A 13,149-nucleotide genomic window follows, 5' to 3' on the forward strand; every position below is an offset into this window, starting at 1 on the left:
TTAAAAATATATGTAAAGACATTACTAACAAAATATCTCATGATGAATTGCAACAATTCCTTGTAAAAACTAATGAACAATTGCTGGTTTTTGAACAGGAATTGATTGATAGAAAGAAAAACAAATTGTTTCGTGATCTACGTGATTATGAAAACAAGCGTGCGTTTCTAGTGGCGACAAATCCTAAGGCTAAGAGGCAACATGTTCAATTTGAACAGAAGAAGCATAATGTGAATAAGGGAGGCCATGCGTTTACATCAGGGGAAAGTGGTACATCTTTTACAGAAGGTGAAACGGATGCTGAAGATTTTCCAGGTTTGCCTCAAGCAGGGAACAGCAATTATTTGAATACTTTTTGAGGAGCCCAGACAGGTTGCAAACGAAGTTGGAATGGACATGGACATTATAAGGAACAAAATACATATCAACGAACATTTAAATGGGGGAAATGGGACTGAATTGTTTAATGTAGTATCTACCAATTGTAAGTATGTGGTTAATTTATCTGGATATGAACTATCGGATTGTGATGTGAGTGTTCTTGAAAGGGGTCTGAAGTTTGTACCGAATGTCCTACCTAGATTGCATGAATTAAATGGTGATGTTTTTTGTTTTAGTCGGAAATTAAATTTGTTAGATTATTTTAGAACTGATGTAACTGAAAATGCTATATATGAAGATGTGAGTGATGTTTCGATTAGTACTGAAGACAGTTTTTATTCTTGTCATTCTAACGAAGATGAAAATGCTTATTGTAAATTAAATACTGATGGTATAAAGGTAAAAAGTGACTTTATGCCTCCGCAAAGAAATGAAAGCATTAGACATTTTAATATGTCACTTGGGTATAATATAGAAAAAGAATTTCATGTATTTTTGAAGCCTAAAAAGAATATGAGATATAACATGGATAGGAAAGAATGGGAATGTCTAAATAAATTAAGTCGAAAGGCGGAATTAATATTCAAACCTGCAGATAAGGGGGGTAAGTTAGTTATTTTAAGCTATACACAATATCTAACTATGTGTTACACACATTTAAATGATGAACAAGTATATAAAAAAATTAATATGGCAGAATATGTAAAAGCCCAAAAAGATTACAATGACTTGATAAATAAAGGGCATAGATTACATTATTTCTCACAGAAGGATGTACAAGAGAAATTTATCATTAAAAATTCTAGAATGCCATATTTTGCTGTCTTCCTAAGATTCACGAAAGTATGACAGACCCACCTGGATGACCTATAGTTTTGGCAAGTGGCAGTTTTTTACATAATTTAGCATGTTTTCCACATGAATTTTTGTTACCGACAGTTAAAAAATTGCCATCTTATGTGAAGGATATGTTTGAATTCTTGGATAAAATTGGTAACATAAAATGGGAAAAAGATATGTATTTTCTTGTACTGGATGTTGTAAGCTTGTACACCATTATAAGACATTTTGATGGTATACAGGCAATAAAACATTATTTAGGTGAAAATCCAGTTACTGAATATGTTACTGATTTAATTATGATGTGTTTGCAGAATAACATATTCGAATTTAATGGGTGTCTTTATAAGCAGACTCAGGGAACAGTGATGCGGGCACTTTTTGCTCCGAGTTATGTAAGTATATTTATGGATCATTTTGAGAATTTGTATATATATACTAATCAGTTTTTCATGAAATATGTTCATAAATATTTTCGTTACATTGATGATCTAATATTTATTTGTAAGGGAGGACAAGACTATATTTATGAATTTATAGATGAAATACAGAAAAATAATGTAGGGGTAAAATTTGATGGTTTACAAAGGGGGACAGAGGTACATTATTTAGATGTAGTTTTGAAGGGACAAGTTGGTGCTTATATTATTACTAGCATACATAGAAAATTTAAAGAAGCAAATGGTATTCTACATGGTGACAGTCACCACCCCCCCATACTATTAAATCTATACCATATACTGAGTTTGTTAGAGTTAAGAGATTATGTAATGATTTAGGTAATAGGAAAAGGGAATTGTATGAGAGTTTTAATAAATTTCATGAGAGGGGCTATCCTGAAGTAGATTTACAGGATAGTTTAAATAAAGTATTAAATAATAGTAAAATTGGATATAATTATGGGGTTAATAAAAATAAAAATAAAAGTGATAATAGTGAAGGTATTTATTTTACTTCTACCTACTCTATATTATTTGACAAGATTTTGGAAGAAGTTAAACATAGTTGGAGAATAGTTAAAAAGGAAGTTGATTTTTAGAATGTAAAAAATTGTGCTTCTCCTTTAGAAGGGGCAGAAGTATAAAATATTTTATAGTTCATAGTAAATTTAATATGCTAAATGTTACGTTTGTGAAGTCAGTTGATATACAGGGTACATTATCTGGTGGTAAATGTAGTATTAGTAAATATATAAGTAAAGAATTTATTAATATTAATGGTATTAATTTTCAAACTAGTGGGTCCTTTAATTGTAGAACCGAGAGGGTTATGTATGGATTTAAATGCCCTTGTAGTAAATTTTATGTCGGAGAGTCTAAAAGACAATTTGCTTGTAGAATAAAGGAGCATATTAGGGACATTGAAAATAATAAACAGACTAGCCCTATAGCAATACATTTTAATAAGTATCATAATGGTAGCCCTGAGGGGCTACTAGTGACAGTGTTAGATAATATAAGGAGTAACATGTTTATGAATGAACAGCAAGTAAAATATATTTTAAGGAAAAAGTAGGCTCTTATGATTTTGAAATTTAATACAATGAGTCCAATAGGGCTTAACCAGGAATGTGTATGGAAATGTTTTGTATAAGTAATGGTGATGTATGCATTTTAGGCTTTTATTGTGAAGTGTTTTATTTAATTGATTAATTAAATAAATGTATATGATGCAGTATACAAGTAGATTAGGTTGATCAAGTTTGGTATACTCTGTTAAAGGCAAGTGTGGCAGAGGCGCTAGAGAAGATCTATGTGTATTTGACTTTTATTTTTTATTAAATTACTTTTATTACTAATTTGGTATTGGCCTTCAGTTGGTGGTATCGTTTCAGTTTTCAGTCATTTGATTGTGGTTCATTAATAGTTAAGTATTGTTTTCTCCGTAACTGTGTGAATCTTTCCAGTTGTGTTATTTGTAATATTTCCTGTGATTGAACTCTGCTTACTGTAAATAGATGTTTCATATTTTCATGTTCATAGGTTCATAGGTTTATAGGTTCATACTAGGCTATCTGCCCTAGGGCATTTATAAGCCTAGCCAGAATGTGTTTGGCTTTCGCCACCCATTTTAAATTTATTTTGCTATGCCCTTTTTCGAGGTTAGTATACTGTGCCTCTGTCTAACAGTGACACAGAAGTGATACCCGGGGTAAACCTACGATCTCCCATCCACTCATCAAGATTCCTCTTGAAGAGAGTCAATGAGGGACTCTGCCTAACCTGGACTGGGATTTTATTCCAGAGTGAAGGGAGCCTCTGGGTTATGAATCTGTCCCTCCAGCATGTCCTATTTATTTCAGTGCTGAGGTTCAAGTCTCTCGAGCACGTAGCTCGATGGGATTTGGATTTTCTGAGGTGCAGCATGTCCATTAATTCCGGGTTGGACATGGCTTTATACGTCAGGCACAGATCGCCTCTTCTTTTATTATTTATTATTAAGTATATTTAAAGTTTTCATTGTGGCTGGTCCTTTAGAGAATATTTTAACCTTTGATTCTACGTAAATAGTGTGGGAAGAAATATCCAGGGAATTGTTATGGCTAGGCTTGTATAGGCCCTAGGGCCAATAGCCTAGTACCAACCTATGAACCTATGTATATCTGCTGGTGACACTGTGGCCACTCCTAAAGTCAGGCTCTTTGGTCAACATTACCATTTGTATTAATATTAATTTCACTCAATATAACTGGGTACCCTTGCAAGACACTTGGGTAGCTGGCTTTGTAGTGTCTGGTGGCAGTGATAACTACCTTATAGTTTGGACAGAAGGGGACACAGCAGGTAAATCTGTGCCAGCCTTTCCCAGGTATGTTTGTGTGTGTATGTGTGTGTGTGTGTGTGCGCGTGTGTGTGTGTGTGTGTGTGTGTGTGTGTGTGTGTGTGTGTGTGTGTGTGTGTGTGTGTGTGTGTGTGTGTGTGTGTGTGTGTGTGTGTGTGTGTGTGTGTGCGTGTGTGTGTGTGTGTGTGTGTGTGTAAGCTACTTGGAGCAGGGACACGAAGCACTGGTTTCACAGAGAGGATGCTGGAGGACTTGGCTTGGGCACTCAACTGAGGACTTAACTCTATAGCTGTGTTAATGGGGAGCCTTATTGGGGCCCTGGAGGTAGACATATATAAAAAAAGCCATACTTTGGGCTGACTGTGTTCCCTGTGTAGTCTTAAGGGAAATTGTGCTTGATGCCGAGAGGTCTTCATCTGGAAATACTGAGTGTATCCATTTTTGCTCCAAGTGAATGCCCCTCTCCAGTGTCAGTGGTAAGGATTGAGGCTCCTTGATTACTGGCCCAGAGAGGGGACATCACAGTATTCTTATATGGTGTTGTTGCTGTGTTAAATATATTGCTGTGTTAAGTATGACTTTGTGTCCTTTGGTAATGATGATATTACGTGTATTTGTCTGCTATTTGGTCTTTGTTGTGCAGAATAATTGTTAGCTGCATCTAGTACAGTAATCATTTAATAATCAAAGTTAAATACTCAGCCGTGGTATATCATTTTAGGTCCGCATCATAAAATACAAAACTGCAATGTTTCCTTTGGCTTACAATGTAGTAAACAATAGATTTGACACCCTGTATTTATACTATTTCATAAATTATATTACTTCACAAAAATAGATAATAATGCTAATCAAAAAAGGAAAGAAATGTAAAAACAAAAAGGAGCATCATATCTACAGATATAAGAATGTTGAAAATGTAATTAGTTGACAACACAAAAAAGTTTCTGTACATATTACATCAGTATTTTAAAAAGAAAGAAAGCTATTGATGAAGTTTTATAGTGAGATAACATACAGCATTTAACATATCAGACAAGTATTTTGAGTAAAAAATATACTTGTTGCCCATAATCTGTTACTAAGACAAACAGCATGGCCCCACTCCCAACATTCATGAGCCTGATCGAATACATATAGACAAACAAGTATTTCAGGCATGGGCAATAATGCCTTTCTAGCTTGCCAACATACTACAACAGTTATTCCTATAACACTTGTTAGGTTGTTCTTAAAATATGTAAACTAGTGCTTGCTTTAATGTAATTTCGTAGTCTATTCCACACATTAGCTACTCTTTCAGAGAACCAATTTGTACACCTCTCATTGCTATATAATTTTCTGCATAGGTTGTCAGATGATTCTCTACTACTTTTTGATAAACCTAAGTATTCGCAAAGGTAGCTGACTCTAAATGCCCTATATACCTGAATAAGGTCTCCTCTTAAATGTCTGTATGAGATGCTGTACAAGTTCAGATATTTTAGCTTTTCATAATAACTTAAATTTTCACATCCATAAATGCCCTTGGTATATTTTCACTGTACTCTTTGGAATTTACATGTTGTTGCTTTCTTATAAGGTTTCTATATTGTTATTCCATACTCAGATTTGGGTCTAATGTAACTAACAAACAATGATTTCATCAGTTCTGATTTCTTAGTCTTTATAAATCTTTTATGCAACCTGCAGTTCTATTCTATCGTTAACTAATTGGTTGATATGATTAGAAAAACTCAAAGGTGGATCTACCCATATACCCAGGTCCTTAAATGAATCTACAGTTTCAATCATAGTGTCGTCGTCGTTGTGTCTTTTGGCTTTTTCCCGGTTAGGGGTCGCCACAGTGGAACTCCGGTCCGCTAATGATTGGTAGTTGTTATTTACGTGCCAAGTTACCAGCCCTGACGCACAACCTTCAATGAAGGTACGCCCATTCACGCTTGTCTACACTCAGAAGACGCTCTAGCTGAGAATTGAACCGGACAGCATCTTACTATGAGGCGACAACGCTACCGCAGCACCACCACCGTGGGTCCAGTTTCAATCACAGTGTGCTGTATTAAATATTCTCCTTTCGATCAATGTCTCCCAAATCTCATATGCTTAGTTTTTTTTATGTTTTTATCAGCATATTATTCTTTTGTACCTAATTGGTCAATTTAGTCAAGTTCTTTTGTAGACGTGTTAAAGATGAAAAATGATGGTTTGCAATGCTTGTATATTTAAGGTGTTCAATTTCTACTGAGTTTGTGATTCTGATGAAGGTTACTATGTGAAGACGAAAGCGCGCTCAATCACCAGTTCATTTTTTCGTGTCTATTTGTGGATCTCTGTGTATTTTGTCGTAATAAATACTATTTTTGGATTATTCGGTGCTTGGACATTATATTGCTGGTTGCCTGGTGACAGATTTTGGTGTTTAACCTGGAGGACAGCCCTTTATGGTACAACGACGGATTTTTTTTCATCTTTAACAAGTGTTGGTGTGTGGTGTGGTGTTTGAGGTCTTTTGTAGACGTATCATGTCTGTAATGTGTAATCAGTTTACTCATTTTCAAGTAATTTGCATACAGACTGTAGAACACCTCAGATCAAAAAGATTTATCTGAAAGATACAAACTAAAACAAGTATGGACCTAGGACAGGGCCCTGTGGAACACCCTGAGTGTAACCAAGAATTTCACTTGTGCAATTGCTGTATGATGTGTTGCTCTATGTCCTAGCTGTAAGCCATGACCACTAATAGTGCTCAAGTCTGGTTGGTTCGGTTTCATAAGACCATCACTTAGAATTAGATGAAAAATTAATTTGGAAGCATTCTCATAGAATAATGTATACCATTTTCTAACAGTCTTGTCCCCATGTAGGTAGGTGGACCTAGGCACTGAAAGACCTTGACATCTAAAATTAAAACAGATAATTTTCATGAGATACAAGGTAACCTGACAAACTCTACAGTTTTGTTGAAATGCTGGTATGTAGAATTAAGCCAATAAAAGGAGCAGGAATTAGAATTACCATATTCTGTAGGGCAAACAGCATTAATGGAGGTAGATTGTTAATCATACTCACATCGACTAAACTTATAAAGGAGAAGTATTTATATGATTAAAATTGAGACAATTTTTTCTATAGTGTACTTATAATGCTTATAAGTATCTAGTAAAGTAAATCAATATGCTGGTCAAAGTAATTTACACATACAAATGTTGCCCAGTGGTGCAAGGTTCGATTTTCTCACCCTCCATTGCCTAACTGTGTGACTCTGAGCAAGTCACTTAAGCAGATACCGTTCCCGGGCTGAGCCTGAAAAAGGTCCATGGAGACTGGTGCATTACCCTGGAGGGCAAATATAAATAAATAAATAAATAGATAGATAGATAGATAGATAGATAAGTAGTGAACCACTGCAATTACATAATTTATCTGTAGTGTTTGGAAAGCATGGTAAAATAAATTGAATACATATTTGATCTAGTTTATTTTTAACCCCAAGATATTTTAGACCTCTGTAAATATATTTGTAATACAAGGGCTTTGTTACAATCAGGAGATAGTTGGCTATATAATGTAATGTTATGATACAGATTTCAAATATTACTATGTAGGTGTCAAGAAATAAATGATATATTAGTGTTTGGAAAATACATAATTAATTAACAATATCAAAATTTTGGTGGAATCAAATTTCAGTATATTATGAAAATTAAGGAAAATTACCTTCCAAGTAAATGTATGTTCTCTGTAATCATTTTATAACTTATGACATTGTTTTGTGTGAGCAAAAACTAGAAGAAATTATAAGATTTTAAAAATGGAAGTAGTGTACTGTTAACATTTTCAAAAATATTGTTATCAGTATTTAAGCACTGAAACAGTGTGATAATCATGTATGTCTTTTTCATATTTGCCACCTTTTCTTGTAAGGGAAATATTAGTTGTATGGACTGTGGAAGGGGTCAGTTGAAAACTGTAAGCATTTAGAGATGTGGAACTAGTTAATTTGAAAAAAAAAATCAGCAACTCACCATTATGGATCAAATAATTTGACTTTTACTTTTCTATGTTTTAATAGCTAAAGCAATATCTGATATTGCAAAAGTAAGTGGTTCTAAATTAGCAGTTCTACCTGGGATGTGCTTTAACCATTCCATAATAAGATTAACTATAGGTTGTTTCAGAATAATTACTAATATAGGGCAATAATAACGTTCCCTGAGGCAGTTGTTAAATAGTAAATCTGATTTCTAATGAACTGCTGTCTGTATTGAGCACCCAAGGGGTTATCTACTTCATTGTGCAAGAGAAACGGAGTCCTGCTGCAAAAAAGAATATTATTATTTGTGTAGCAGTTGTTACCTCTGTATTCATTTTGCAAGACTGATTTCTACTGTGTAATTGCTATAACTGAAAGGGCAAAATATTTACTGAGTTCCCTTAGTAGTCAAACTAAAGCTATTTCTTTCTATGTTATTATTTGGAATATCATAATTGCATTAGATTATATTAGTTTTGGATACCTTCACATTTGTATTAAAGGAAACAATCTGTGCCAAAGTGAACAAAGTGGACTGTCTAAAGAATGTATATGTGATAAAACTTGCAAAATAAATGTTGTTTTTCAGTATACATTTGCCTGAGAAATGGTAATACTCAAAAAATGTAGAACCAGAAAATTAACATGAATGAGAAATAATTCGGCACTAAGGATTTTAAATATAAGAAGTAGAAATAAAGAATCTGTGTGAGAAGAACATTTGTGTGTATGGGATCCTTAAGTCAAGTCTTGTTCAGATGGACACATAATTCTTAATCCTTTTAGTGCTTCCTTATTCAAGAAGTGCTGAAAGCATGTGTCAGTCTATAGGATTATATATGAAAACCTGCTGAAGCCCTGGATCAAGCTGTAGCAGGAGACAGAAGCTCTCCCTATCAAAACAATCAAGCCATTCAAGTACTGAAGACCATTTGAAAAATCAGCTAAAACATATGCATATGCTGCCAGTGCAGTATAAAGAGATCCTATCACTTTTTTTGTTATAGTACCTGAGTAATACAAATACAGCACTGCCAGAATACTTGCTGGCGTACACTCTGGCTGCCTTGTAAATGCAAAGTAGATAAAGTGGATATTGAGAGAAAGAATGAATAAATTAATGTTATAATTTGTTAATGACTGCACTAGGATTTAAATATAATAAATAAAAGCTTTTCTAGTAGTAGTACCACTATTAAATGCAATATGATGCATTAATGTATACTTGTAGAAAGTACAACTATTTGCTTCTTGTTCATATGATATTGTTATTTATTTGTATATACAGTAAACTCACAGTTAACCGGCACCCTTGGGGATTGGTAGATGCCGGATCAGTGTAGTTTCTGGTTGGTTGAGAGTTACTATTAAAAATAGGCCTGACTAATACTGTATCCTATACTATTTGTTTGTTTTGACTTGTTCTCAAGTTGGGGAGAGAGGAAATTTATTCCTGTCTTCTTTTTTAAAACTCTAAAAATGTAAGGTATGTTTCTAACACATGAAAATTGTGCTGTATTTCTTCAATATTTTTTTTTGCTGGTTGCTTGAGTTCCAGTTAACTGAGAGTTTACTGTATATATAGTGATAAGGAGTATTAGAAAAATAGAATCTAGTTCTACTCATATGAACTATGCATGCAATTGACATTTATAGAAATAACAGCTTGTATATGCTTAAGCACCACAATAAAATTGGGTCATTGCAATGAAAACTTTCTTCACAACAAATATACCATAAAAATGTTTTTACAGGGAGTTTTGTCCACCACAACCCTTACTTATATGTACTAAATCCATGGTCACACAACCTTGGAAAAAAACAAAACACTACACAGTGAATCAGTATTGGAGTGAATACACAATCATCTGCGAATCTGCATGTACAACACGATGCTGGCCGTTGCACTCCTCACAAACTCTGCTAGACTCACTTCCTTAGTAACTCCTATGATAATAAATTACACCATCAGATACATTCTATAGACTTCTATACTTTTCTTTCAAACGGCTTTTTGGTCAATCAACTTTTCAGTTAAATGAACTTTTAATCAAATTGTCTCAACCATCCGAGTTTCATTGAAATGAATTTTCAATGAAATGACATGGACTTGTAAAATCCATTCTGGTGGAATAAATCACAGTACCATATAAATTATAAAATGAAACTATTTTAAGCAAATGAACACAACAGTTGATAATCATAAGAAAAGTAAAACAGCATACATGAGAAGGCAATGTAGTGTAAAAATAATAAGACATTATGTGTGCTAAGTATAGCACAAGTTCCTCATTAGCTGGTATTTTATTTACAAAGGTAATTTATTCAAAGATGCCATTTCTGTATGGTCTTTCAACAACACTGTAAGAATGTGAAATATGTTTCCTGAATGACTTACATTTGTGTAGGGAAGATGAATATTGTATGCATTTCTTTAATAGCACTGAATATAAGTGATGTAATTTACCACGCAATTTTCAACTTTTCAGGAACATATAGATTTTATGTTTTTTCATCCATAAAGCTTTTCATAATAAAAAACATCTTTGCACGGTAATTTCAGAAGGACAATCTGCAAAAACTGACATGGTGGCACCATTTATTTCTGATCTTTTAGAAGTGCAGCTGAACATAACAGGTCTGTCCTGATTTGTTTACTGAGCTTAACATTGATAGAGTAAGCAAAACTTGGATGACTACTAAGAAATTATGACACCCAAATCTTTTAATGGTAGAGACCACTGGAATAGGCTGGACTTGGAAATCTGAGTTAAGCTTTAAGAGGTCAAGTGCTAGACCATCTGAAGAGCACCTACAAAAATTGAAGTGTGGGTAAGGTCCAGAGGTGGTACAGTAGTTTGTGCTAATCACAGATGAAACAGTTTTCTACATGTGGACATATTAGTTAAGCCTGCTTATTGCTGGGGACTGGAAAGTTAAAAAATTATACTAAAAATGTTAGTCCAAGTAAGGGTCCTTGAAGACTGAACTCTTTTTTTGTAACTTTAACCCTGCCAGAATATGGAATAACTACCCAAAATTATAACTTGCTGGCTAGTGTTTCTTAGCTACTTTGCAGTCAGTTTAATGAAGTACAATTGTAAAATGAAACCTTACTATAGTGTGATATTGTATAATTATGAATAACAGGATCAAACTCTTTAGGCTGATCTAGGCATATACCTACATCAAGTACACTTAGAGCTACTGCTTCAGTACAGCACTTATGAAATTCTGCCAAGCAGGTTCTACATGATATGCCCTTTAAGAATTCCTGCTGTCTTATGTCCATGTTATGTGAATATTGCATGTGCTTTTAAATGTAAGATTGCAGACATTTTTCAAAACATTTGCATAGCATGTGTTAGTCTGATAAGCCTGAAATTATTAGCTGCATGTCTACCACTGCTTTGAAAAGTATAAGGTTTGCCTTATATCTGGGTGCAGAGCATTGTACTTGCAACATCTGCTGCTAAATGTAGGTTAAGGCCAGCATTTTGCACTTTAATAATTTTGGTGCTGATCACATTATTTAAAAACTCTGACATGCATAACATCGATGTTCTATGCATACCAGATTGTTTTGCTGATCAGATTTATGAATATGGATTGTTTTAGCTGTCAAAGAAGTGTGGACTAAAACAGGACACCACTAAAATAAAAGGGAAAAGCTTTTCTGTCAAAACAGAAGTCCAGGTCAGCAATGCGGTGCAGATGGATAAAGTCCTGACTGTGCCATATGTGACCTGGGTTTGAGTTGTGTATCTGGACTGTGAAGGACTCAGCAGTGATGGAACTTAGTGGCCAAAATCAACTTGTCCATTCTGAATGCATGGCCATTTCAAGGTCTCACTGTTGCCTGATACCTATGTGCCATCAGTAATTTATAAGGACAGCACTCTGTAGCTGGACTGAGTCTGTGAATATATGTACTAGGCACAAGTATTGTAGGCCCACGTAAGTGGCATTGTAGGCCCAGTTCAGTGGCACCCACACTTTGAAACTCCAAGGAAGGATGTGGAATAGAACATATACAAAAATCGTCAATGAAGCACCAAGGATGACACTTCTCTAGAGCCGCTCTGTAGCTCTCTGACCTGAAGGCAATTAAAGTGACTAGTTTATCTCCCCACCTACTACTGAATGTCCCCTGGCCTGGGATGTAAGCTGGCTATTTGTTTCAATGGGACAAAATGGACACCGGTAGAACAGGTACATTCTCTGAGATCCCCTGGTTAGGGGTGGGGTTGGGGAATTAATGATGGAAACAATGGGAAGCTCCCCAGTAAAACAGTAATGTGATTTTGGCTACCTTGATGTCATGGGCCTCAATACTAAATCCCTGTAAAAAACTTACTAAGTAATTCAAATGCTTTGGCCATTTTGGTGTTAAAATGTTGCCTTTTAATGCCAGTGAAGAGGTCCCAACTGTCAGCTATGTATATACAAGCATGAAAAAGTGATGTTTGTTTGTATTCTTGTTTCCTATTTTCTCAGAAAAACAAACATTAAAAATTAAGTTTTGAATGTGGGGTTTAGACAGTATGTTACATTGTTTATGAAATTTCACTTCTGTAGTCCAAAGGAATGAAGGACGAAAGATGGGGGTGGGCTGATTGGGGAGACAAAGAGAGTTATAAAATTACCAAGGGTTAGAAAGTGCATACTGTCAGATACTTTTTCACAAATGCAAGGCACAACTTGCAGAACGGTAATATGTGAGGTAGACATTGCCCGCATCATTACAGAATGCAGAAATAAAAGATGCCAAAAGTACAAATGGTAAAGGAAACCAGAACTGTAAACTCAGAATTTGGACGTCTTGTACCATTATAATTTCCCAGTTTGTATACCATGAAGTTAATGATAGCTGATGTATTTATATAATTATTTTTAAAACATTTTGGGGTATCATCTTGATTTCCATTATAAGGTCATTTGTTTTCTCTTTGATAATCGTGACACTGTTGTTTACTGACATTGTGTAGATACAGAAATCTACCCTGAGGCAAATTGCACAATAAATACCTTATGCATAAATTACAGATTTTTATGTTATGCTTGGTCAAAAAAAGGCTAAGCAGAATGTTGCTGTTACTGAAATGGAC

The 13,149-nt window shown here is 34.6% G+C and overlaps 1 protein-coding gene across 2 annotated transcripts in view; it reads left to right on the plus strand.

The window, feature by feature from the left end:
* Positions 1-13,149, plus strand: part of KIAA1614 (KIAA1614 ortholog) — an 873,679-nt gene that overhangs the window by 29,039 nt on the left and 831,491 nt on the right. Inside the window, exon 1 of one of the 2 annotated variants that reach the window (XM_044085742.1) lies at positions 1,536-1,616. The exons of the other annotated variant lie outside the window; for it this stretch is intronic. Coding sequence (XP_043941677.1) covers positions 1,615-1,616 — 2 coding nt within the window. The 5' untranslated portion in view covers positions 1,536-1,614. Of the gene's footprint in view, positions 1-1,535; positions 1,617-13,149 lie in introns of those variants that run through there. 2 annotated transcript variants of the gene reach the window in all.

The sequence above is a fragment of the Protopterus annectens genome, chromosome 10.part0 (genome assembly GCF_019279795.1).
Source record: "Protopterus annectens isolate FY-2018-M chromosome 10.part0, PAN1.0, whole genome shotgun sequence".
Classification (NCBI taxonomy): Eukaryota; Metazoa; Chordata; order Ceratodontiformes; family Protopteridae; genus Protopterus; species Protopterus annectens.